General features: G+C 45.5%; 1 protein-coding gene across 2 annotated transcripts in view; it reads left to right on the forward strand.

Moving 5' to 3' along the window:
• LOC115647596 (follicle-stimulating hormone receptor) overlaps window positions 1-27,872 on the forward strand; it is a 171,638-nt gene that overhangs the window by 93,927 nt on the left and 49,839 nt on the right. For both annotated transcript variants that reach the window (XM_030554307.1, XM_030554306.1), the window contains exons 3-4: window positions 7,345-7,419; window positions 7,862-7,936. In XM_030554307.1, coding sequence (XP_030410167.1) covers window positions 7,345-7,419; window positions 7,862-7,936 — 150 coding nt within the window. The remainder of the gene's footprint in view (window positions 1-7,344; window positions 7,420-7,861; window positions 7,937-27,872) is intronic.

Below are 27,872 nucleotides of genomic sequence, written 5' to 3' on the forward strand. Positions count from 1 at the left end.
GTCTAGGTTGAATATTAGGAAAAACTATTTCACTAGGAAGGTAGTGAAGCACTTCAATGGGTTACCTAGGAAGGTGGTGGAATCTCCATCCTTATTGGTTTTTAAGGCCCGGTTTGACAAAGCCCTGGCTGGGATGATTTAGTTGCAGTTGGTCCTTCTTTGAGCTGGGAGGTTGCACTAGAAAACATCCTGAGGTCTCTTCTAACCCTAATCTTCTATGATTCTATTAATTGGTTTTGGGAAGATGATTATGAAGATGTGGACTTTTGGGAAAGGCAAGTAAAACCAGTTTCCTACAAAATACAAACATCCACCATAGAAGACACACTTATTTCTTGAAACATGACGGAATTGGGAGAATTTTGAGGCTTTAACCTGACAGACAGGGCCGGTGCAACCATTTAGGCTAACTAGGTGGTTGCCTAGCGTGCCAAGATTTGAGGGCGCCAAAAAGCGACACCCCCCAAAATTTTTTAAAATGGTTGCAGCCGCTGCTGCTGGAGAGGTAGTCTGAGCTGCCCTGCGGCCGGCAGCCCAGGGCGCCCCCGGGGTCAGCGCACCGCCGCGGCAGCCCAGCAGCCCAGGGCGCCCCCGGGTTCAGCACGCAGCCATGGCAGCCCAGCAGCCCAGGGCGCCCCCGGGGTCAGCGTGCTGCCGCGGCAGCCCAGCAGCCCACGGCGCCCCCAAGGTCAACACATCACCGCGGCAGCCCGGCAACCCATGGCGCCCCCCGGGTCAGGGACCCGCTGCAGCAGCCCGGCAGCCCACGGCGCCCCCCAGGTCAGGGAGCCACTGCGGCAGCCTGGCAGCCCAGGGCGCCCCCCGGGTCAGCGCGCCATCGCGGAAGCTCTGCAGCCCAGGGCGCCATCGGGTTCAGCGCATTGCCACGCAGCCCGTCAGCCCGGCCCCCCCCCCTGGAGTCAGGGAGCAGACGCGGCAGCCCGGCAGCCCACGACGCCCCCCGGGTCAGGGCGCTGCCGCGGCAGCCCAGAGGTTCGGGCTGACGGCGGCTGTGCTGACCCAGGGGAATCCCTGAGCTGCAGGCAGAGGCTCAGAATCCCTCTCCCTCCCAAAGCAGGGGCTCCAGCCTCTGCAATTTTTCTAGTTGCCGGCGGGGGCACCGGCGGCTGGGCAGAGCTGCGCAGCTCTGCTTAGGGCACGTGGCAGGGGCCCTGCGACAGCGGCGCAACACCAGGTCTTCGCTTCTGGAGGAAAGCCGCAGCTACCCCCTGGCTCAGCCTCCACGTCAGCCCCAGCGAGGGGCACGTAAACGAAAAGAGCCTCAGCACTGGTCTGGTGGAGCGGAGGAAGAAAGAGGACCCCAACGCTCATGCATTGGGCAAAGTAAGCAAGTGCCTCCCCACAGGTCGGCCTCAGGTGCCTGTGCTCCTGCCCCCTTGGTCCTTGGTTGGTCCCTGCTCCTGCTCCCGCTTCCCTTGTGCCTGGACGGCTGGAGAGAACAGCAGCCTGCAGAGCTGAGCTGCCCCAGTGCCCCCAGGCACCCCCCTGACCCCATCCCTCCCACAGCCCTGACCCCAGCTCCGAGCCTAGTCCTTCTGAGCTGGAAACCCCCTCGACCCCATCCCCCCCACAGCCCTGACCCCCAGCTCTGAGCCCAGCCCCTCTGAGCTGGACACCCCCCTGACCCTATCTCCCCACATCCCTGAGCCCAGCCCCTGTGAGCTGGGCACCCCTGAACCCAGAGCCCAGCTCCCACCCAGCCGTGGGCAACAACAGCACCACCCCCAGGCAACGACAGCCCATTGGTACCAACTATCACAATCACCCAGCAACTGCCCATTATGTAATTGCAAATGTATACATACCATTACAGTTTTTAAATAATGTATTTAGTTTATTTTCAAATTATTACAAATTAATTTTTGAATGTATTTCACTAGTTATTTTTTACATTTCCTAATACATGTTACTATAGTATTGCAAATGTTTTATGGAAGGGGCCCCTGATTTTGCTTTGCCCAAGGCCCCCTGAGTCCTCTGGGCGGCCCTGTCTGAGTTTTAAGCCCTGCTGCTGTGTTTTGCCTGCAACAGGCAGGCCTAAGCCTGTGAGTGACCCCCATAGCAGCTGCCTGAAGAAGTGCTTGGGGGAATCATGCAGAAGGAGCGTGATATTTGTTTGAGTTCTCTCCTCATGGAGGCTGTGCTCCACTTGATGCAGGACAGCAGTCTCAGCAGGACTCTAGGCCCAGCACCTTCCCTCAGTTTGTAGATTTGTAGTGCACCCATCACCGGGCTCAGTCTGGCACCGCTACCCCTCACCAGTGCCCAAGAAGCAGTCAAAAAAGTTGGATGGACTGGTTAGGTTAGTTGTCATGCTGTTGCTTGGCCAATGTAGAGACCACTGAATGCATAGTATTCCTCTAGGATGTTCTGTCCTGAGCAAAATTGGCATGTTATGAGGTAGTGCCTGTGAGGGACAGGTGTCTGTTTATGTATCCAGCCATCATGTCTTAGGTCTTGTTGGGGGGGGAGCTTTTCCATCCTGTTTTCATTGGTGACGTCTGTGATGCTCTGGTAGACATCTATGAAGACAATACTCTGACAGGATCATCTGGCAATACGTCACGAGTTGATGCAAAGGCTCTTACAAAAGCCATTTCTAGTTTCAAGTTTCTTGTTTCTCTTGTTTTGTGGTATGACATATTGTTTGAGATCAACATAACTAGCAAACAACTTCAGGCAAAAGAATTTGATATATGTGATGCCATTAATCAACTTGGAGAAACCAAGAAGTTTCTTGTGGGCCGCAGAAGTGACGCAGCCTTTGAGAAAACATTGGTAGATGCAGGTGAACTTGCGGAGGAGTTGGATGTACCGGCACTTTTTGAACCAGATCCAATCCGTATTAGAAAGAAGAGGAAGCAGTTCACATAGAAGCAGATGATGAACCTATTTATGATCCGAAAGAAAAATTCAAAGTGAACTTTTACTTTGCAGTCATTGACACAGCAATACATTCGGTTGAAGAAAGATTCATATTGATGCAGCAAATTAGTTCAGTATTTGGCTTCATCTATGATGTTTACAGTTTGCAAAATAAAACACCAAAGCAAATTATGGAACATTGCTTGAATCTGGAGAAAGCTTTGCAACATGATGAATCCAAAGATATTGAAGCCTTTGACTTGTGCAGTGAATTGCAAGCTATTGCAAGACGAGTCCAAAGGAGTTCATCACCGCAAGATGTATTGAACTTCATATGGGAAAATAAGCTGACAGATAGTGTCCCTAACACAGTTATTGCTCTTCGCATCCTCTTAACTCTCCCAGTTTCTGTGGCCAGTGGTGAGCGAAGCTTCTCGAAGCTCAAGTTGATAAAAACAGATATGCGAACATCAGTGTTGCAACAAAGACTTGTTGGGCTATCTACCTTGTCAATAGAACATGACATTGCTCACAGCATTGACTTGGAGGAACTTGTTTCTAAATTTGCTAAACTTAAAGCACGGAAACATAAATTCTAAATTATAACATGTTACTCTGTGACCGTGTATTGTGTATAATGTATGTGATTTTTGGAGGGTGGGGGGGGGCGCAAGATGGAAGGTTCGCCTAGGGCGCAAAATATCCTTGCACCAGCCCTGCTGACAGATAAAGATAGTCTTTCAGCTGAGAGAGCGCTTTTCTTCTTGCCAGCTTGCATGTAATAGTCCATGGCTAGTATCATAAACTTTGATCCTAGTTGGTAACATAGAATAGTAGAATCATAGCAAAGTACCCGAGTAATAGAATCATAGAAACAAACTTGCATTATGTCTTCTGACAAACATCTGTTTTGTATTCTCTTTCTTGGTGTAGACCCTGATTCAACAGAGCAGTTAATGCACATGCTTAATTTGGAGAATATGACTAGTGCTATTGATTTCAATGAAACAACTCATGTACTTAAAGTTAAGCACGCATGTAGGTGCTTTGCAAGAATAGGACTTTAGTTTTTTCCTCGTTGATATTTTGGAAATTGCTCCTGATTGTCTGCACATACCTGTGCAAAAAATTGAAGAAATAAGAAATGATGCCTCAATTTCTATCTGAATTTGCAATGATAGCGGGTACTAAAGCAGATAGTATTATTCATTGCACATAAATTATCCAGTAAATGTAGTCTGTTTTTCTGTTTATAGCTCACTATTACATGCTATTAGCATATTATCTGTTCTCATCAATGCCTAACCTACAAAGGAGGTGGTTGTTTTGAGCTGATCCCTTCACTTAAGGTCTAGCGCTTTGTACTCTTAGTTCTTGAGATCCCCTGTGTCAGCCAAGAGAACAACTGTCACATGTTTGTGTTTGTGTTTTGTCCATCAACAGACTAGGAGTATGGCTAATTTAATCACTATTCAAAATTGTTCAAACAACTAAAGAAAATAAAACATCATCAGATGCGCTGTTTGCAAACTGCTCATTTCCATTTCCTATTCGGGGGTGTGGCTGATCACCTAAATCATGCTGTTGTTTCTCATTCTTACCTGTTTGAATTAAAATTTAAACAGGAGAATAACAAATTACAGACAGTGGATAACGAATAATAAATATTCTTGCTTGCACACAAACACCCTTGTATGCATGTGAACACGAATATTTATTCTCCAAATATTTGGGTGAATAAAAACCCATTTTATGCAAATGGTATGGTTAGATTTTTTTAAATAATCTTTTAAAAGAAAACCAGAGATTTCTATCTTCCTTCCTTTCCTTTCTTTTTTAATCATTTATTCTCCTCTTCTCTTTCGAAAACATTGTGGACTGCTTAGGCCAAGCTTTAGGCTGACCTCCTTTAAACACTTTTCTTAAAAGTAACACATAACCCTCTATAATTTCCCAAAGTAAAAAGCATACTTCTGACACAGAACCATTTAATAAATAAGCATCCTTCTGAAAACATACCCAAATTATATGTCAGATAAGACTTTCCAACCCTGTCACAGCACTGGATTCACACATTTTGTTGGGTCAACTCATGAAACATTATTAACCTCAGCAACGCCATCTGTTGGGGAGCTCATACAGTATAGTTTACTGTATCTTGGTGCCTTTATTGTGGCCTGCAAAAAACCTACATCACAAAGAGCAAATAAACCTTTTTCCCTGTGCTGTTTTGCAGCATGGACTCTCTCCTAACTAATCTCATTTGGAGGTATAAAATGGTCTGCATTTTCTGTGGATTTGCCTTTTTCTAGATGACAGATTTTTAGATTGCAGGAAACAGCAAATGTGCTGTTCATATAAAATAATAAAAATAAATGAACTCTTAAAAGGCTGCTTCAAACAACATTGATTTCATTCAATCTTTTAAAGTGTACTTGAGCAAGCAGTTTGCACTATCATATAAATATACAATAAAAGGTGATTACTCATAAAGCATATCTTATGTCATCATGATAAGATGGGAATGGAATGGAAAATATTTTGGTTAAGGCCTTGGATTTAATTCTGTGCACTATAGTAAACTGTGGAGGCAGCATGATCCAATGGTTAGGACAGTGGATTGGGACTGACCAGGTTTCTATTCCCAGCTATATCATTTTAACCCTTCATGGCCATTTAACCTTTCTGTGCCTCTGTCTTCCCTCCCAAGTTTTGTCTATTTGGATTGTAGGAACTTTGGGGCAGGGTCTCATACTTTGTGTTCCTATAAGTCATACTACAGTGGAGCCCCAAACTCAGCTGAGTCATATTGGTGCTACCGTAATATAAACAAATTTTAAAGAGAAGCTGGAATATGTGGATTCTATAGCAACACAGCCTTCAGCTAAATAAATGCAATTCCCATTTAAAGGTAAAATCATGTCTTTCTCAATTGCTCATCAGTCAGTCTCTTGGGATATCATAAATTCATTTGTTCTCCAGTCACTGTAGAGTTTTTGAGAGTAGACAAGATCAGAATTGCTAATGTTTAAAAAAAGCAGTGGTTTTTTATTTAAATACAAACAAACAAAATGCTTATAGGATTTTTATACATAATAAAGAGGTAGGCAAGGTTGTTTTTTAAATGGGCATTCTACTTGGCAGGCATAGTTCAGTGGCTGCTCAAAACAAAGAGGGATATTTCATATATATTAATTTTTAACTTTTTTTATAATTGATCTCTTCCTGTAGTGACTGTCTCTTACTATTTTACTTTGGGCCTTGTCTGAATCCATTTGCAGTAGCTACCTCAATTTCAAAAAAACAAAATAACCTTAAGTAAGGGGTGCCCGATACACAGTATGACCCATTTGACAGGGCTTCATTTGGCAGCTGTGTGCTGATGTGTCCTCCCATTAGTGAGTTGCATCCAAATCTCAAAATATACTTCATGGACCGGATTCAAGCCTGAGAAATGGATACTTTGTTCTGATCTCTAAATTGGCAGATGGGTAACCCTCTGGAATAGCCAGCTCTAGCCTGCGTCTCCTGGTACCCCTCACCGCAGAGGGTTTGGCCAGAGCAATTTCTCTCTGATAGCCCTTTGGTGACCATACCAAACTGGTGTAATGTAAAGCAGTCCTGTGGCTACTCTAAGTTACACCATGGGCTGAAACTCCCCCAGAGACAAGTGGAGCAAAGGGTGGTATGCAGCTGCATGTATTCTGGCAGAGCTGGGGTTTCAGCTCATAAAAGAAAACTGTACCCATTTTTGTTTTGCAGTTTTGAAACTATACATAAAAGGCATTAATCACATATAAATATCATGAGCTAGATTAAATGGAGCTTTCTTCAATTTTTTTTGCTGGGGACAGGAGAGCTGTACCACCTCTGTGTCTTCCTGCCTTCTGACAGTAGAACTCTTGAAATTTGCTATAAAATTTTTAAATTAAGCTCAACATTTTACACTAGGACAAAATCATAATATGTGTTACTGTGGAACCAAAAATCCTGCCTCTTCAGAGCTGTTACATTTAAAGTTCCCCTTCTCCCCATCATGGGGTTATGAAAGTCTTGGCTAAATCTATATTAACATTCAGTGATGTCTGAGATCCAATAAACAGTCTGTGGCCCATAGATCATGCACTATAATTTCATATGTTCAGGCACCTGTTGTAATTTATAAGACCTTTGGGAGGCAATGTGATCTAGTGAATAGAGCACACGACTGAGACTCAGCAGACCTACATTCTATTCCCAGCTCTGTCACAGGCCTGCTTCACCTCTCTGGGCCCCTGTTTCCTCATCTGTAAAATGGGACTAATGATACTTACCTCCTTCATAAAGAACTTTGAGGCCTATGGATAAAAGGTGCCCTATAAATTCTAGATATCATTCTTCACCAAATACCCATACTTCTTTGGCTTATTTTTTCACTTGTACCATGGCATGAAATATTTCAACTTCTTTTCTCCACAGAGAGATCTCCCAGAATGATGCCTTGGAAGTCATAGAAGCTAATGTGTTTTCCAACCTTCCCAAACTACATGAAATGTAAGTAAGCAAGCAACATAAGATCATAGGATAGAAATCTAAGGACTAGTGGTGGCCAGCTATCAAAGGGTTTGGTTCAGATGTACTTTAAAAATTCAAATACGTACATGTATTGGGATCTCTCTTTTCATCTATTTCCTTCTCTTCCCACCCACCCTTTCCTTTCTCAACCAGATGCTTCCCTGGTCGTTTGCCCTCAACACTCTCACTCTTTGATCTAAAACACTTCCTCAACTATTAGCAATATGGTAAAATAGGTGGAGGAATTCTGACTCTGCTAGGTTTGGGCTAATTGCTCCTTTGGAGTCATGTAGAGTTATCCGCTGTCAGAAAAGCCTCCAAATGTATTGCTCTCCTCTATTTTCTATCTAAGAGAAGTCCTGGATCTATTTAAAAAGGCACTGATCCATTTGCTGTAATGTTTTATTTTCTCCTTTTGCAGAAGAATTGAGAAAGCAAATAACCTTGTGTACATTGACCAAGATGCCTTCCAGAATCTTCCTAGCCTCAAATATCTGTAAGAATTTTTACACTTGCAATTATGATAATTGTTTGAAACAATGTGAATGAATTTCAATTATCTTTCATACAAATATTCATAAACATTTTCACTCTGCTTCCTTTCAACAATTGCAGTGTTTCAGCAATGGCTTTCATTTATACTTCATTTATACTCATTGGATGATTAAATCCTTTTAATATGAGCTCATTTGGTATTCAGCTTAATTTTAGTTTCATTTAAATAGCGCTCCTCATTGTGAATGTCGCTTGCACTATTGCAGTTGCCATATCTGCTCCCATGGGGATGCCATCATAATTCAGTGATAATTAAATTTGTCCTTAAAATAAAGTACAATCCAAAAATATTCTTGCATCTTATAGCACGCAGCCTTAAACTGACTGATAATCTCTCTTCAGCTGTGTATTAAAAAAACAAATGAAATCCAATGGACTCTATGGCCATGGCTACACTTACAGTTCTGCAGCGCTGGTAGTTACAGCTGTGTTCGTACAGCTGTGTAGGGCCAGCGCTGCAGTGTGGCCACTCTGACAGCTACCAGCGCTGCAGTGTGGCCACATTTGCAGCACTTGCAGCGCTGTTGGGAGTGGTGCATTGTGGGCAGCTATCCCACAGAGCACCTCGTCCCATTTTGGCGCTGTGGCTTGTGGGAAGGGGACAGAAAGGTGCGGGTCTTTCCGCTTCCTGTTCCAACGCCCCGTGGTGCTTTGCTACACATTCCGAGCAGTTTGGCGGCATTGTGAGTCTGCAGCGCGATTTCTGTTACAAATGGAGCCCGAGCTGCTGAGGACCTTGCTGATGAATGTTGCCAGCACATCATGCATGGCAGTGGAGCTATTCCTTCAGCTGCAAAGTGACAGTGAGGAGTCAGACGATGATATTGATTCGCCTGATGCTCAAGACAGTAAATTGCTTGTGTCAGTAACAGACGTGCTCAGCACCGTGGAACGGCGCCTTTGGGCTCGGGAAACGAGCACTGAGTGGTGGGATCACATCGTCCTGCAAGCCTGGGATGACGAGCAGTGGCTGCAGAACTTTCGGATGAGAAAAGCCACTTTCATGGGACTGTGTGCTGAGCTCGCCCCTATCCTGCAGCGCAGGGACACGAGATTGAGAGCTGCCCTGCCAGTGGAGAAGCGGGTGGCTATTGCAATCTGGAAGCTGGCAACTCCAGACAGCTACCGATCGGTGGCGAACCAGTTTGGAGTGGGAAAGTCCACCGTTGGAATAGTGCTGATGCAAGTTTGCACAGCCATTAATCGCACCCTGCTAAGAAGAACTGTGACTCTGGGGAACGTGCAGGACATTGTGGATGGCTTTGCACAAATGGGTTTCCCTAACTGTGGAGGGGCAATAGATGGGACGCATATTCCTATTCTGGCACCACCTCACCTGGCATCAGAGTACATTAATCGCAAGGGGTATTTCTCCGTGGTTCTCCAAGCACTTGTGGATCACCGTGGGCGTTTCACTGACATTTACTCAAGATGGCCTGGAAAGGTGCATGATGCACGCATCTTTCGGAACAGTGCCCTGTTCAGGAAGCTGATGGCTGGGACTTTTTTCCCAGACCGCAAGATCACAGTAGGGGATGTCGAAATGCCCACTGTGATCCTTGGAGACCCCGCTTACCCCTTAATGCCATGGCTCATGAAACCGTATACAGGGAAGCTTGACAGGAGCAAGGACTGGTTCAACTACAGGCTGAGCCGGTGCAGAATGACTGTGGAGTGTGCTTTTGGCCGTTTGAAAGCCCGCTGGCGTTGTCTTTATGGGAAGCTAGATTTGGGGGAAAGCAGCATCTCCGCTGTTATATCCGCGTGCTGTACCCTCCATAATATTTGTGAAGGGAAGGGTGAAAGATTCAGTGAGGAATGGACCTCCGAGGTTCGACGCCTAGAGGCTGAATTTGCACAGCCAGAGAGCAGGGCTACTAGAGAGGCCCAGCAAAGGGCTTCAAGGATTAGGGATGCCTTAAGGGACAATTTGATGCTGAGAGCCAACAGTAATGTTTGGTGCCTTTGCTGTGCTCGTTTTTCCCTTGGGGTACAGTATTTACCACTTTCTGCAATAATAAAAACTATTGTAAAAGCCATGAAATCCTTTATTCAAAATACAGTACATAAAAGGGCAGGGGGGTAGGGTGGTGGACTGTACATTCAGAGGTTTGAATATGTCCTGTTTGGATTGCTGTTCAATGTCTGCTGCACTTCAGGATTAATATGCTGCAGCGTCATGGGGGTGGAGTGCACAGGTTAAGGATTGTAGTTATCAGGGCTGGTAGGTGATCATACAGGTGTTGGGGGCAGCTGGGGGAAGTAAGAAACAGGCTGCTGGAGAAGGATGTTTTGTGCAAATACTGGGGAACAAGAAAGAGAGCTTTGGGAGGGGTGTGGGTTACCACGGTACAGATATGCCTGCATGGCTATGAGAGACTGGAAAGAGTCAGTTTGGCAAGCCAGGAGGCTTATCAACTGCTTCGAGGTTTTTCTGGTAGCCAATTCTTTCTCCTGCTTTGTGTTTGCCTCCACTCATGCATTTTCTCTCTCCATTCCTGCGTCTTCCTACTTTCTCTGGCGTACTGATTCATAACTGCTTTGATCAATTCTTCTTTTGATTTTCGCGGATTTTTCCTCAAGTTCTGCAAGTGACGGGCAGGCGGTGATCCGGCTGCATTATTCAAGGTCACTTAAAAAAACATAGATAGAAACATGTAATACACAGAGGGTACATTGTTTATTATCACACAGTGAAGGAGTTTGTAGACTTTTTGTAGCATCATTCCCACATACCTAACATAGCACAGAGAGGCCACGGAAGCAAAGGCATGGCGAGCAATGGGGTGAGTGTTTCTGCCCCGACTTCACCCGGGAAGGGGAACTGCCTGATGGCTCACTGGGGTTTCTCTGCACTGGGTAGAGGAGGGAGCTGGGGGCCTGCACAGGGGACAGGAGGGAACAGGAAGCTGGCGACCTGCAGGGGGGGGGACCGCGAAGCTGCTGACCTGCAAGGAGGAGGCGGACCGCGAAACTGCGAACCTGCAAGGGGGGGACCGCGAAGCTGCTGACCTGCAAAGGGGGGGGACCGCGAAGCTGCCGACCTGCAAGGGGGGGGGGGACCGTGAAGCTGCCGACCTGCAAGGAGGGGCGGACCGGGAAGCTGCCGACCTGCAAGGGGGGGGGGGGCCGAGGAACTGCCAACCTGCATGGGGGAGGACCGCGAACCTGGCGCCCTGCACTGAGCAGTATCCCTACATTCTCAACAGGGTTTCCTACTGCCAGATATATCACTGCTGCGTGTTACCTGGGAAGAGAGGGAGGGTCTTCTACAGCAATGTGGATTCCGCCCTGGTCCCTATGCAGCTTGCCTGTGTGCAGCAATGGTCCCCCCACCCTTCGCAGCATAGTGGCTCGGATGAGTTAGCCTGACCAGGACAAGGACCACGGTGGCTCTCCCTATAAACTTGCGCAAGCACATTGCCCACACTCTGGCTGCAAGTTTTCAAGAGATTACCGAGGCCGATTACAGAGACGTGATAGAGCAAATCCATGGGCTATTCCACATTTAGGCATGCATGCAGACAGCCATAACCCAAACCGTCCTCTCCCAAAACATAAAATCTGCTTACCCCGAGCACGCTCCTCTGCTTCTTCTTCACCAACAACTTCCAGCTGCTGCAACTGGCTAGCCTCCTCCTGGCTTGAGAAGAGCTCCTGGCTGCATGCCTCCTGGGACTCTGGGGTGTCTCCCTCCACCCCGTTAGCCTCACTCTCCGCTTCCTCTACACCCTCCCCCACTTCTCCCTGCTCTGAACTCTCCATCGTGCTCCTCGGATTGGCAGTGGGGTCACACCCAAGTATGGCATCCAGCTCCTTGTAAAAACGGCAGGTCGTGGGGGCAGCTCCTGAGCGGCGATTTCCCTCACGGGCTTTGCAGTAGGCACTGCGCAGCTCCTTTATTTTTACCCTGCACTGCAACACGTCCCGTTCATGGCCCCTTAGCAGCAAGGACTTTGATATCTGCCCATAGGTATCATAATTTCTCCAGCTGGAGCGCAGCTGTGATTGCACAACTTCCTCACCCCAAACACTGATGAGGTCCTGCAGCTCGGAACTGTTCCATGCTGGGGCTCGTTTGGGGCGTGGAGGCATGGTCGCTGATTGATTGATTGATTGATTGCACTCCACACCTGGCTGTGCAAACAGGAAGGGGATTTTTAAAATTCCCGGGACATTTAAAGGGGGGGTCAGCTGAGCCCAGGGCAGTGGAGTGTGAAACGATTACCAGAGTGGCTGAAAAGGTATGCTGGGATACCTCCTTATACCCCAGAGGCCAATAAAAGCGCTGTTGGTGTCCACACTTGATGACCAGCGCTGCATCACCGGCGCTGGAATCGCTACACCCGAGGCAGACCAGGTGTACAGCCAGCGCTGCAACCAGGGAGTTGCAGTGCTGGCTGTGCTTTGCAAGTGTGGCCATATCCTGAGTTGCAGCACTGTAACCCCCTCACCAGCGCTGCAACTCTCCAGTGTAGCCAAGCCCTATTTAACAGTAATTGTGTTTAGTGGCTGCAAACTTAAATAAGCTTCCTGGGTCATCTTTGATGTACAGCCATAGATAGTCCAGGATATCACATTAATTTTTTTCATGCCCTAAAGATAAAAGCCCAAATATTGCTTCCCTTACACATGGAAGCAGTCCCACTGGCCAGTTTTCAGATATGGGTATCTAAGTTTAGACACCTAAATCATTGTTTAGGCTCCTAACTACAAGTGGACTTACTTTCAGAAACTGAGCAGGCACATTTCCCATTTACTTCGATAAACATTGTGGATGCACAACACATCTGCAACTGAGACCGCTTTTAGTTAAGTGTCTAAATAGGGAGCTAGCGAGCTAATTTTAGAAATCCAAGGACACTAAGTTCTGTATTACAGCTGGTTACTAGACAGAAAAAATCCTTAATGATTTTCATGCACAAAGATACATGAAAAGTTGCCATTTCCTTGTCAGGTTGGCTCTCCTGAATGGTTTAGGTCACTTTTTTGCAACCAGAAAAATATAATGTGCAGTATGGACAGGCGATTAAAATTACCTGATCAATGAAGGGCCTGATTCAATGCCCACTGATGTCAGTGGAAATACTTTCTTTGACTTCAGTGGGATTTGGATCAGACTCCAAGTGCTGTGGACCTTGAAAGGTACCAGTAGGTAGCTCATCATTACCCTGATAAGACACCTCTTAACTTGCTTTGTCATAAGCAAAATGTATTGATCCCCAGAAGACACTGAAGGACATATTTAGCAGATATCAAATCATTCTTATAGTTGCGGGATTGGGGGTCTGCGTGCAGGGCCTGTTCCAGGTTTTTTGCTGCCCCAAGCAAAATAAATAAATAAATAAAGTTGGAGTGCCACTGCCGAAGCAAAAAAAAAAAAGACCCCAAAGGGCCAAAATGACGCCCCTCTAAAGTGCTGCCCCAAGCACATGCTTGGAACGCTGGTGCCTAGAGCCGGCCCTGTCTGTGTGGGAAGCTCAGCCCGTAAAGAGAGTCTGGGCAGGATTCTGAGAAGCCCCTTTTGTTGTTTAGCACAGCCAGTTGGGACTGGACTTAGAATAAAGCAAAGCTTTTGCAAAGTGTTGTAATCCATTGTAGTTCTTGCATCTTTTTCCATATGCCATGGGTTTTCGTGGCTTGTGTTGTTTGCCACAGTGTGTGTAGTGCCCTGTTCTGTCTTTGGTGGATTCCAGCTTTGAGCTCCACATGCCTTTCTGCTTTAGGTCTCTTGTCTTGTTGTATTATGGATTCTTTACCATGTCCACCGTGTCAGAGCAGTGTATACCCTCCATAAACTCCAGTCTGAACTGGGTGACTTCCTTTGCTTGGCAATTCTAATTTGCTTTCTCAGGAGTTAATTTGGGATCTTCCAGTAGTCTCTCTCTGAGTTGTTTGTCCCTGATCCTAATTATGATCTGGTATGAAGCTCTTGTTATGCACAGCCAATTGGAACTAGACACATAATGAAGAAGAGCTCTTGCTAGCATCTTAAGCACTGAATAATATAATCTCTCTACACCTACTCAATTTTCTCCTCTTTATGGGAACTTGGGTATTTGCTGCCTCTCGGGACAGCACCATCACATGTTCAAAATTGATCCCTGTTTATGCGGATATCACTTTAGATATCTGCTGACAGCTGAATCAACATACCCCTGGACAGATCTTTTTTTATGCTCATTTTCTGGTGGCTACATTGGCCTCCTGAACAGAGAAGTAATTGTGGACATTTGAGGCAGCAGTAGTCTCACCCTTAATGGACTTTCTGCATCACAGATCACAGCTAAATTCTATGTCAGCAGATATCATAGATTTTGGGCTGAGTTTGGATTTTAGAGTTGTGGCAATTTAAAGCTGCACAAACATTCATTATTTAAACCCTGGTAAACTGAAATACATGGCTTGAGCTGCTGTATTGTGTGATTTCTGTATTATCTTTATTGCAATGTAGTTATATATTTACAAATATTGCACCAATATAGTCTTGGCTGTGATTTTATTTCACGCTGATCTGCTGATGGCATAGATGAAAAACTAGTGTAGTTCATCAGAATGTGAAACACTTCACTGAGAAAACAAGAGTGATTTAAAAAAAATCATGAAATGTGCTTAAACTATAGAACTAAGAACTAAGTGTAAATTTGTTGATCTGATTTTTATTTTCTCCAAATATTGTTTGATGGCGGGTACTTTTCTCCTTTACCTTAACTTCTGGCCTTTCATATTGCAACATGGGAAAAATTATCTATTGATTTTTAAATAAGGTTTACACTACATTCCCTTCCCATCGTGTCCAGTTGCTGTAATTGTCAGTCAGCTGGCAGTAAATTATAGTTTAATTTCTGCAACCCTTTCACATACCCTGCTGCTCCCCACCCCTAATAAGTGTAATCTTCCAGTTCCATTCTGTAGCTTTTAGACCTTGTTATGATATTGCTTCATTCTGCTAATATCAGTTATTCTGTCAGGTTTATCTAATCTACAGAATCCAGGGAACCTTTACTAGCTCGGATTCCTACTGGCAAGCTCCCCACACTTTTCATTTTGTTCAGAGTTTTGAATTAAATCGGTAATTTGATTTTTTTTCTTAAGATAAGAAATTAGAAGGCTTTGCTCTGGCATATAGTTTCAGTTGCTAAAAACATTTATACTCAGGTCAGAGCATTTTACTTTTCAAGTTTCAGTAGCCAAAGTTCCATCTCTACTATTATGGTGTGCTATTAATAAGATGAATAGGACACCTGCCTCTTACTCCATCAGGTATAGCATCAGGAATATCCAAATGAATGAGGCAAGAGTTGAACCCCTGAGTCACAGGCAACACCATCATCTAAATCTCTTCCTCATTCACACCCCATGCCCTGCTCCCACCTAACCTCCAATGCCTGCAGCCTAGCTAGTGACTCAGAAGAAGCTCGTCACTGTGTTTCCCTGAAAAGAGAGTATTCTTTTATTAATTCCACCTTGACCTAGTGTCACTCTTTGTGGAATCAGCCCCTCCCACTTATTTCCTGGCCCAGATCCTGCCCTGGAGGCAGTATAGCCACCCACCAGAGGATTCCCTGGGTAGAGGACTCTTTGGGTATCTCCTGCTTCACCTCTCACTCCTGGCAGTTGGGACAACAGGTGTGGAAAAGGAGGTTGGCCAGAATTCCTGTATGTCCAGTGATTCCCAACTGCCAAAACATCTCCTTGTAACTGATGATAGTCAGCATAAATTATATCAACCTTAATGTGCACGCAAAGAGCCTGATTCTTCTCTCCTAGTGGTGTTAATCAGGGGTAACTGTAATGGAGTTGGACCAGCATGAAACTGGTGCAAATGAAAGGAAAACCAGTCCTCTTTTTGTTACACTATAATAATGCAAATACAGCTGAAGGTATTTCTTTCCAATTGTGCTCTCCGAGTCCTGGGGCCAATTCAGTTCCCTGGTGGCTGCTCTAAATTTCACACAGCTATCCTCGGGGGCCATTATTGCAGCCAGAGCATTGGAGTGAAGGGCTGCCCTGCTCCCACAGACAGCAGTCAGGAGGGGAATGATACAAGGCACTACCCAAAAAAGGTGTTGTCAGGGTTCCCTCCCCATTCTGAACTTTAGTGTACAGATGAAGGGACCCTCATGAAGACTCCCCTATGTTTATTTCTACCAACTTAGATTAAAAACTCCCCAAAGCACAAATTCTTTCTTGTACCTTGGATTAAGTAATGTTGCCACCACCAAGTGATTTAAACAAACATTTAGGGAGGGCCACTTGGAGCCCTACCTTCCCTAAATATCCCCCCAAGCCACTACACCCCTTTTCCTGGGCAGGCTTGAGAATAATCCCCTCACCAATTGGTACAGGTGAACACAGACCCAAACCCTTGGATCTTAAAACAATGAAAAATCAATCAGGTTCTTAAAAGAAGAATTTTACTTAAAGAAAAGGTAAAGGAATCACCTCTGTAAAATCAAGATGGTAAGTACTTTACAGAATAACAAAAGACTCAAGAACATAGAGGATTTCCCCTCTAGGAAAAACCTTAAAGTTACAAAACCTGAGATAAACCTCCCTCTAGACAAAAACTTAAAGTTACAAAACCAGGGATAAACCTCCCTCTAGACAAAAACTTAAAGTTACAAAACCAGGGATAAACCTCCCTCCGCCTACAAAAGAAATCACAAGCCAAAATAAAAGTAAGCTAATGCAGTCCTTCGCTAGTACTTACTAATACTAATGGAGTTGGATTGCTTGCTTTCTTGACCTGTTTCTGGCCAAAGCCACACGGAACAGATAGACAAAGCCCCCCCCCCCCATTTGAAAGTATCTTGTCCCCTTATTGGTCCTTTTGGTCAGGTGTCAGCTAGGTTCTTAACCCTTTACAGGTAAAAGAGGAATTAACCCCTCATAGGGTAAAGAGGGATTTTATGCTACCTTTAGCTAGCGTGAAACTGGTGCAAATGAAAGGAAAACCAGTCCTGTTTTTGTCACACTACAATAATGCAAATACAGCTGAAGGTATTTCTTTCCTAATTGTGCACCTCCAGTCCCTGGCCCAATTCAATTCCCTGGTGGCTGCTCTAACTTTCACACAGCTATCCTTGGGGGCCATTATTGCAGCCAGAGCATTGGAGTGAAGGGCTGCCCTTTCCACCATAGACAGCAGTCAGGAGGGGAATGATACAAGGCACTGCCCCCAAAAAGGTGTAAAGTGAGAAGAGGGGGGGGGGCAAAAAATGACTATGAACTCAAGGATGAAGGGGAGGTGGAGATGGTAGTTGGAGAGGTAGGTTTTTCAGAAGTGGGGAGAACAAAAACACTTGTATTTTTTTTACAGGAACCAGAGGTTAAGAAGGAAGGTAAGGGAGAGGATGTTAGCAAGGGAGGTTAAGAGACAGAAGGGGAAGGAGTCTTTGGAATGGATAAAGGAATCAGAGATGGTGGAAACCTGACAAGAAATGTCAATGGCAGTAAGACAGAAGAAAGGGGAGAGTATTCAAGGGGAAGGGGAACAAGAGGAAGGCTATAGCAGATTTTTATTTTCCTGACTCCCTCAAGAGAAGATACTTGAATACTGTGTACAGATGTGGGCCCCTCATCTCAAAAAAGATATACTGGCACTAGAAAAGGTTCAGAGAAAGGCAACTAAAATGATTAGGGGTTTGGAATGGGTCCCATATGAGGAGAGATTAAAGAGGCTAGGACTTTTCATCTTAGAAAAGAGGATACTAAGGGGAATATGATAGAGGTATATAAAATCATGAGTGGTGTGGAGAAAGTGAATAAGGAAAAGTTATTTACTTGTTCCCATAATATAAGAACTAGGGGCCACCAAATGAAATTAATGGGCAGCAGGTTTAAAACAGATAAAAGGAAGTTCTTCACACAGTGCACAGTCAACCTGTGGAACTCCTTGCCTGAGGAGGTTGTGAAGGCTAGGACTATAACGGGGTTTAAAAGAGAGCTAGATAAATTCATGGAGGTTAAGTCCATTAATGACTATTAGCCAGGATGGGTAAGGAATGGTGTCCCTACCCTCTATTTGTTTGTCAGATGGTGGAGATGGATGGTGGGATAGAGATCACTTGATCATTACCTGTTAGATTCACTCCCTTTGGGACACCTGGCATTGGTCACTGTCAGTAGACAAGATACTAGGCTGGATGGACCTTTGGTCTCACGCAGTATGGCCATTCTTATGTTTTTAAGATCTTGCACAGAAAGCAAGGAAGGATGGTTGAAACTGGAGTCAGAAGTAACCAAAAGATGATAGTGCTTGTGGGCATAGGAGAATGAGGGTGATATGGAAGACTGCACAACTTAAAAATAAAAAAACAGATTTGTGGAGAAAATCCACCTGCTCATGGGACTTTCTGCAGAGGCATTCAGTGACATGGAACAGGAGCTGAGAAAATGGATGCTGGGGGTTGGTGGGGCAGACTTTGCATAGAAGAAAGGTCAAAAGAGTCATGGGTAGTAGAGAAAGCATTAGCCATACTTGTATGATTAGTCAATTGAATGCTGTCCTCCAGCTGTGCTTTCCTTTTCAACTTCCAAGACCCAAGTCATATTTAAACTCATTTCCATGTGAGTTAAAGCTTGGGAAAGCATTTTAAACAGTACAAGTCTCAGAGGACTGCACTTTTCTAAACATCATTTGCTTCAGTGGATCTCCTTTGTAGAATACTTTCTCATCTAGTTCATCCAGCAAAGTGACAGACCCAGAGTCTCACATTTCTAAGACTTCAGTACACTCTTCAACTAATAGTGGAAGTTACATTGTGCCTCTCACTCATCTAACCAGGACCCATGCCTTAGCCACAGGAGTACAGTGTAATAAATGAGCTAGCTAGCATATCCAGCAGCAGCGGTGTATGTCAGCTTGATAGAGGAATCTGGAGACAGAAGATGACACCACTTTTCTTTGCTGTCATTTATTCAGTGCAATCCTGATGGAATTTAGTCATTTTTCCCTCTTTAGTAATTTTGTGGTTTCTCTTGTCTATTTGAGGTTCTGGCATCTCAGCCTGTGAATAGCAATAGGAAGGAATCATGAGACAACTGCAGTATGTGGAATTTAAGGGTGTTAGTACAAGCTTAGCAGTCACCTGGAATCACAAGCCTACATTATGGAGTGTGAAAAGGAAACATTGTCAGTCTGCTGTCTTTCAACGTAATTCTGTGTTTCATCTCAGTCTGTGTTGTGTCTACAAACTCCCAGCTGAGGAGCTTAGCAAAGGAGATGTCTCTTCTTACCAGATACTTTGTTAAGTATTTTAGCAGATTGTGTGGTCCAGAGTGATCTGGGAAGGACAAACTGTTGTTTAGTAAGCAAAGTATCAGACTAGAACATCTTTCTGACATTTCCAAATACCTTTTACTTGTTAGAAGAGGTTGTTTCTGGTATTGCTGCCAAATTTGGATTTTATTTTCACTCTACAAGGACCTTTCACTGGAGAACTAGAAGAGATCTTAAGATTCCTCTTTCTACTAAACATGTGTTAGATGGAGGCAATATGGGAGAGGAGAAAGAGAGACATGAGAGCAAGGCAGGGAAAAAGACAGATAGCATTGACTGGCCAGCATTTAGAAAAAACCCAACTGGACAAAATGTAGTTGCTTTTATGTAAACATTTAGGATTACATTTTGAAGGACGTGAGCCTATATTTTGATCACACAGATTGTAGTAAAGTGATCATCAAGAGTTTATCTGAGTTACTCAGTATATAAAGGATTGGAGCCATGTTCTGCCCCTCTCTTACTTCCTTTTAGTTAATGCAGTCAGACAAAGCAACACGTCCCAAACCTGCAGTGCTGTAAGAAGAGTGTATTTCTTTTGCACCGTACAGTCCCTTTACAAAACAGACTGTGGCTGTCTCTTGCACAAAGAAGAGTGCAGTGAACATTTACATACTTCTTTTCAGCCCCCATAAATTCAGCCACAGTTGTAGCCACTGAATGTTTCTGCCGTCTGCCCTGAAGTATAGTTGTAACTTTTCACACCTACCACACTGTAATAACTGGCTGAAATGTGGAACACCTGTGTCTTGTTGTGTGTTGCACCATAACTGGCAGATTGTAGTTTTAAAAAAAACCCTTCACAGCTGCATTCCCTGACCCCTTGGACGTAGGGAAGCCTTTGTCTGAATTGCTTAGAATCTAGGGAGGCAAGGCCATTGCTATGCTCCCTCACTTGCACTGGAAAAAACAGGGAGAATGGGTTGCATCACGCTAAATACCCCCTTCTCCTACCAGTATGCATCAGAAAGCTCAGAGGAGTATTGTGCATCCCTGAAGTCCCACTAGGTCAGTATGGCTCCATACCACCCCCCAACACATACCACCCCCTGCATTCATGGCTGTACCTCAAAAGTGCACCTTAGGCCAAAACATGCAAATGGAGGTGCAAAGTGATAGTTATTCCAAAAACATACAGTTGCACACACAAAACCAGTAACTGCACATACCACTATCCACTGCATATTTTGCATGCACAGTTATTTGTTTGGAACCCATTTGCATCTCTTGAATGCAGAATTTAACTATTTACGGTGAAAATCTGGCTCCACTGAAGTCAAAGGGAGTTGTGTCACTGACCACATGATCCCAGATTTCACTCCTCTAATTCAAAATCTAGCTACTCCTTTAGTATAAATTATTGTGCCAATTGAAACCAGTTGAAAATTTTCCACTAAAATTTTCAAAATGGAAAAGAAATCACAGGCTTCTGGAATAATCTATTTAATTTATCGTAATTTATTCTATGTTTCTTTTACAATAAGAATATTTGTTTTCACTAAAAAGTAATTCACTGCACTTATTGATTATGATTAGTGGTATAGTGTTCATATGAAACATATATAGAAGAAATCTAGGACATCAGCTTGCTTGTACTATGATATCATTTTATCTCTCAAGCTAACGCTGTTTTGTCTTGGCTGACAGTTGAATGGGAAACCTCTAAGATAACACTTCAGGCAGTGATATTTTTACTTCAGAATCAGTTGAGTCAATCAGCTCCTTCAGGAGACTCTTCACCTGTATGGCCATGCTGGGCAGCATGTGGCAGTGTGCTCTCATTGCCTTTATTCTTGGGATTGATGTAGGGATTTAAGGAGCAGTATTGTTTGAGTTCTCTGCTTTCAAGAGCATTCTCTTCACTTTACAGTCTGAGGGTCCCTGGGGGCTGAGCAGTTTCACAATCTCAATACCTTCCTTTGGAATGCCAAGTGAAGAGTGTAACACCCTTTTAGGTTCTCAGGGACAATGATGCAGGGCTGCCCAGAAGATTCAGGGGGCCTGGGGCAAAGCAATTTCAGGGACCCCTTCCATAAAAAAATTGCAATACTATACAATACCATATTCTCGTGGGGGCCCCTGTGGGACCTGGTGCAAGTTGCCCCACTTGCTCCCCTGCCATGGGCAGCCCTGGGAAAAATAAACCTTCCGCATCTCAGCACAAACCCAGTTTTCAGAAAACTTCTTTACAAGATATCACTGGTTTTCAGCATCAGCTAGTGCTAAAAGGCACTAAAACTCATTAAAAAGGTTGGACAAATATTTTCCGTCAAAACTTTTTTTGGATCGAAAACTAGTTTTTTTAAAAAAGCAGAAAAAAATCACGGACAATGTCTGCTTTCCTTCAAAATTTGTTGTGGTTCTTTTAATTGTAAATCTGAAATTAGTCTGCCAAAACCTAAATATGGTTTGGGGTTTCAGAAGTGTGTGGCCAAATATTTGCTGTTTGCTGTGTTTGATTGTTTAAAGAAACAATAAAAAAAATTCTGCTTAAAAAAAATCCAAAACTTTTGAACCACCTCAGCTTGTGACCAAACACCTGAGCCCATCCAGTCAGAGATTTTTCCAGGTTTCTGATACTCTGCTGGCTTCCTTGATTCATATCTGTCTCCATAACTTTGGGTTCATTTAGCTTAGAACATAAGAACAGCCATACTGGGTCAAAACAAAGGTCCATCCAGCCCAGTATCCTGTCTACCGACAATGGCCAATGCCAAGTGCCCCAGAGGGAGTGAACCTAACAGGTAATGATCAAGTGATCTCTCTCCTGCCATCCATCTCCACCCTCTGACAAACAGAGGCTAGGGATCCCATTCGTTACCCATCCTGGCTAATAGCCATTCATGGACTTAACCTCCATACATTTATCTGTTTCCTAGAGACTGGCTCTATGGGGTCCCTCACAAACTGGAGAGGGTTACTGTGGGTTTGTCTTTAGTATAGCTTATGTACATACTCCACGAACTGAGCATTTGAGCTTGTTCCAGAATCTGGGATGAGCCTATGTTGTGAAAACTGAAATGCTCAAAATAGCACATGCATGTGAAAGGACACAGGTTGCTAAAATTAAATTAACCCAGGGGTTCTCAAACTGGGGGGTCGGGACCCCTCAGGGGGTCACAAGGTTATTACTGGGGGTCATGAGCTGTCAGCCTCCACCTCAAACCCCGCTTTGCCTCCAGCATTTATAATAGTGTTAAATATATAAAAAAGTATTTTTAATTTATAAGGGGGGGGTCACACTCAGAGATTTCCTATGCGAAAGGGGTCACCAGTACAAAAGTTTGAGAACCACTGAATTAACCCCTCTGAAGCCTCAGGGAATGCAGGGGAGGGGGGTCTCCCTTGGTAGGGTTGGGAAGGAGATAGATGGTGTAGGATATTGCTCTTCTCATGTGATCCCTCCCCCAGTGGCTAATTTTAAATGAAGCTACCCTCCCCTGACATGAATCTCCCTATGGCACTGAAATTAAATATAGACTATAATTTGGCATTTGAGAAGTGAAAGGGATGGTAGCCCTAATGGAAAAGCTAACAGCTTGGCTCTTCTGCAAGCCTCAAACTGCTAAATGAGTTTTAGGGAAGGGAAGGTTGTGCCTCCCAAACAGCTTGGCCCTGCCCCCTATCCAACCCCCACCCACTTTCTGCCCCCCCAACTGCCCGCCTCCCTCAGAATCCCCCATCCATCCTGCTCCTTTTCACCTCACCATCCCTCAGAGACCCCCCCAACCACCACCCTGAGACCCCACCCCTGCTCCCTGTCCCCTGACTGCCCCAACCCTATCCACTCCCCCCACTGAATCCTGACAGACCCCTGGAATGCCCACAATCCAAACCCCCCCATTCCCTGTCCCCGACCTCGCCACCCCAACCTCTGCCCCCTCCCTGTCCCCAGGACTCCCTGCCCTTTATCCAATCCTCCCAGCCCCTTACCCTCAGCTCCCCCCTCACCTGGAGCCTCAATGTGCCGCATCCAGGAGCGTCCCTGAACAGCGATGCAGCATGGCTCCGACGGGGCCTGAGCTCCTTCCCGCTCAGAGCTGCATGGTAAGGGGGCGGGGCTGCGAGCTCCAGGTGGAGAGGAGGGAGCTCAGGCCCCGCTGGAGCTCGCAGCCCTGCCCCCTTACCATGCGGCTCTGAGTGGGGAGGAGCTCAGGCCCTGCCGGAGCCATGCTGCAGCACTGTTCAGGGATGTGCTGAGTCTCGGAGAGGGGGGCAGAGGCGGGGTCTGGCCGGGGCCAGGGAGGGAGCATCCCCCCGTTCTCATGGGGGCCCTTGCAAAGCCCAGAGTCTGGGGCAAATTGCCCCACTTCTCCCCCTCTGGGCGGCCCTGCAATGATGATGAGGGGGTGGCTATAAGAACCTACATAGAACAGAAAAGAGTTTGCCACCTGCCAGGTTGGTTAGTGCATCATTCCTCCCAAAACTTCCGCTATCTTCCTGTGGCCATTCTGTGGTGCATGGCACAGCAGTAGCCAGTACTGAGAGTACAGTTCACGTTTGGCCCCCTCCAGATGCTAAGGAAGCTGGAAAACAGGCACACCTTGCTGCTGGTGCCACTAGAGCTGTTGTCTCCATCACTCCTGAAGCCAAAACCCAAGCTGATGTGCTTGCCCAAGGGAAGCTTCTTCACAGCTTCTGGTTCTGCTTCTTTCCCAGGCCCTGCCAGCTAGGACCCCTCATTCTCTGGCTCTGACAGTATTCACCTCAGAAAAGAGAGACATAGGGAACATGATAAAAGTATCTAAAATGCTGAAGTTTTGGAGGAGGTGAATGGGGAGCATCTGTCCTCCCTTTTGTTCTTTTGTTATGAGACAGCAAGGACAGGAGGCCATGCCATGAAATTGAAAGGTGGCAAATTCAAAACTGATAAAAGAAAATACTTTTTTCATGCAGTGCCTAATTAGACTGCAGAACTCATTGCCACATGATGTGGGTATATTCAAGAATTTAGGATAAGTCAAAGGCAGGCTGGAAACGTATATGAATAACAAGAATATCCAGAGTTGTCATAATTACTGCTAAACTCTGGAAGGGATATAAAACCTCATACTTCAGGCCCTATGCTAATTTTTGGTAGGAAGAGGAGCTGCATTCATTGGAGTGGTGAATGATCAGTCACAAGGGTAAACTGTCCTCCCAGTAGGTAATAACAAAGTGTTTCCACGGCCCATTTCACAGCAAGGCACTCTCTCTCAACCACTGCATACTTCTGCTCTCTCAGGAGGAGTTTCCTGTTGAGGTAGAGGATCAAGTGTTCTTTGTCTCTGACCATCTGCGATAGGACAGCTCCCAATCCTACTTCAGATGCATCTATTTGTAAAATGAAATCATCATTGAAGTCCAGGACTATAAGCATGGGGTTACTGTAGAGGACTGTCCATAGATCCATGAATGCTTTCTCTGTAGTGTCTGTCCACTTCACCATGTCCAGACCCCTGGCTTTTATCAGGTCCATCAGGTGCTGAAATGGGAAATAAATCACCGGTAGTACCCCACCACACCCAGGAATGCCCGGACATTCTTTTTCCGATTTGGCCAGGGCAATTTTGGATAGCCTCCAGTTTGTTCAGTTGGGGCTTGACCATGCCCCTTCCTACAATGCAGCCAAGGTATTTAGCCTCAGCTATAGCACACTTGGTTGGGTTGGCTGTGAGGCCAACCTATCTTAGTGTGTCCAGAACTGCTTCCACCTCTCCCAAGTGAGTCTCCCAGTCGGGGGTATGAATAATCACGTCGTCCAGGTACACAGCGGCATAACTGGCATGGGGCCACAGTAGCTTGTCCATAAGATGCTGGAAGGTGGCAGGTGCCCCATGCAGTCCAAAAGGAAGAACAGTATATTGAAAGACACTCTCTGGTTTAGAGAATGCTGTCTTTTCTTTCCCATCTTTGGCAAGGAGAATCTCCCAGTATCCCTTTGTTAAATCAAGGGTGGTCAAAAATCAGGCATTGCCCGGGCGATCAACTAACTCATTGATATGAGGTATGGGGTATGCATCAAATTTGAATATCTTGTTCAGCCACCGAAAGTCATTACAAAACCTAGTGGTGCCATCGGGTTTGGGCACCAACACAATCTGGCTCGACCATTGACTGTGGGATTCTTTGACTCCCAGCTCCAACATCCTTTTTACCTCTGCCTTGATCTCCTCCCTTTTTGCTGCTGGAACCCAATAGGGCCTTAAAGTTACCTTTGCCCTAGGGTCTGTAATAATGTGCTGATATGCTTTGGTGGTCCAGTCTGCTTTGGTTGAAAACACATCCTGCTACAGGTTGATCATCTCAGTTACCTCCTTCTTCTGGTTTGGTGTCAGATCAGTGGATATCCTGATTTGCTCCTGCAGGTTATTTCCCTGGATCGGGGTCTCTTGGGCAACTACATGAGCCTCTTGCTGGTGCCAAGGTTTTAAGAGGTTAATGTGATAAATCTGTTCTTGTTTCCGGCGTCCTGGCTGCTGCACCTTGTAGGTTACTTCCCCCACGGGTTCAACTACCTCATAAGGCCCCTGCCATTGGGCCAAAAGCTTGCTTTCTGCCCTGGGTACTAACACCATCACCCTATCCCCTGGTTGGAATTATTTGATGTGTTCAATTGTACTTCTTCCCACATTGGGTTCCTCTTCCCAGATCTCTTTGGCGATAACTAGTATGCCACGGGGGTGGTATCCATAAATAATTCAAAGGGGGAAAACCCAGTTGAGGCCTGAGGTACCCTCCGGATGGTGAATATAAGGTAAGATAGTAGGGTGTCCCAATCCTTTCCATCCCAATTTACCACCTTCCTTATCATAGCCTTGAGGGTTCAGTTAAACCTTTCTACCAGCCCAGGTAGCTGGTAGCCAGGTCTGCGGATGATAGACTGAAGTTCTCAGGGTATGTATATGGAGCAGTGTACAGAGGTCCTTCAATAGCTTTGACATAAATGTGGTTCCTTGGTCTGTTAATATCTCCTTTGGTAGCCCCACTCGGGCAAAGACCCCACCAGCTCTTTGGCTATCATTTTAGAGGTCGTGGTCCGCAGGGGGATGACATCTGGGTAGCGAGTAGCATAGTCCAGAATGACAAGTGTATATTGGTGGCCCCAGGCCGTCTTCTCCAGGGGTCCCACTAGGTCCATGGCTATTAGCTCGAAGGGCACCACTATGATGGGAAGGTGTACTAAAGGAGCCCTCAAGTGAGGACGGGGACTGTGCAGCTGACACTCTGGCAGGAGGAACACCACCTCTGCATTTCTTCATGTACTCCGAGACAGAAGAACCATTGTAGGACCCATGTCAGGGTCTTTTCTATCCCCAATTTCCCCCAAAAAAGATGACTATGGGCAAGGCTTAATACAGAGTTATGGTGTTTTTGAGGTACTTCTGCCTCTGCACTGGTGCAACCTCATAGACTCATAGACTCATAGGTCAGAAGGGACCAATCTGATCATCTAGTCTGACCTCCTGCACAAGGCAGGCCACAGAACCCCACCCATCCAATTTTATAACAACCCCTATCCCAGGATCGAGTTATTGAAATCTTCAAAATTGGTTTGAAGACCTCAAGCTGCAGAGAAACCACCAGCAAGCGACCCGTGCCCCACCATGCAGGGGAAGGCGAAAAACCTCCAGGGCCCCTGCCAATCCGCCCTGGAGGAAAATTCCTTCCCGACCCCAAATATGGCGATCAGCTAAACCCTGAGCATGTGGGCAAGAGTCACCAGCCAGCACCCAAGAAGGAATTCTCTGCAGTAACTCAGTTCCCATGCCATCCAACATCTCCCCGCAGATCATTGAGCAGACCTATCTGGTGGTAATCCAAGATCAATTGCCCAAATTAACAATCCTATCATAACATCCCCTCCATATACTTATCAAGCTTTGTCTTAAAGCCAGGAAAGTCTTGTGCCCCCACTACTTCCCTCGGAAGGCTGTTCCAGAACTTCACTCCCCTAATGGTTAGAAACCTTCGTCTAATTTCAAGTCTAAACTTCCTAATATCCAGTTTATACCCATTCGTCCTCGTGCCTACATTAGTACTAAACTTAAATAATTCCTCTCCCTCCCTAACGTTAACCCCCCTGATATATTTATATAGAGCAAGCATATCCCCCCGCAGCCTTCTTTTGGCCAGGCTAAACAAGCCAAGCTCTTTGAGTCTCCTTTCATAAGGCAGTTTTTCCATTCCTCGGATCATCCTTGTAGCCCGTCTCTGAACCTGTTCCAGTTTGAATTCATCCTTCTTGAACATGGGACACCAGAACTGCACACAGTATTCCAGATGGGGTCTCACCAACGCCTTGTATAACGGTACTAACACCTCCTTATCCTTGCAGGAAATACCCCGCCTGATGCATCCCAAAATCGCATTTGCTTTTTTAACAGCCGTATCACATTGGCGACTCATAGTCATCCTGCTATCAACCAGCACCCCAAGGTCCTTCTCCTCCTCCGTCGCTTCCAACTGATGCGCCCCCAACGTATATCCAAAATTCTTATTATTAATTCCTAAATGCATAACCTTGCACTTTTCACTATTGTATTTCATCCTATTTCTATTACTCCAGTTTACAAGGTGGTTCAGATCTTCCTGAATAGTATCCCTGTCCTTC

Source organism: Gopherus evgoodei, chromosome 3, assembly GCF_007399415.2.
Source record: "Gopherus evgoodei ecotype Sinaloan lineage chromosome 3, rGopEvg1_v1.p, whole genome shotgun sequence".
NCBI classification, from domain to species: Eukaryota; Metazoa; Chordata; order Testudines; family Testudinidae; genus Gopherus; species Gopherus evgoodei.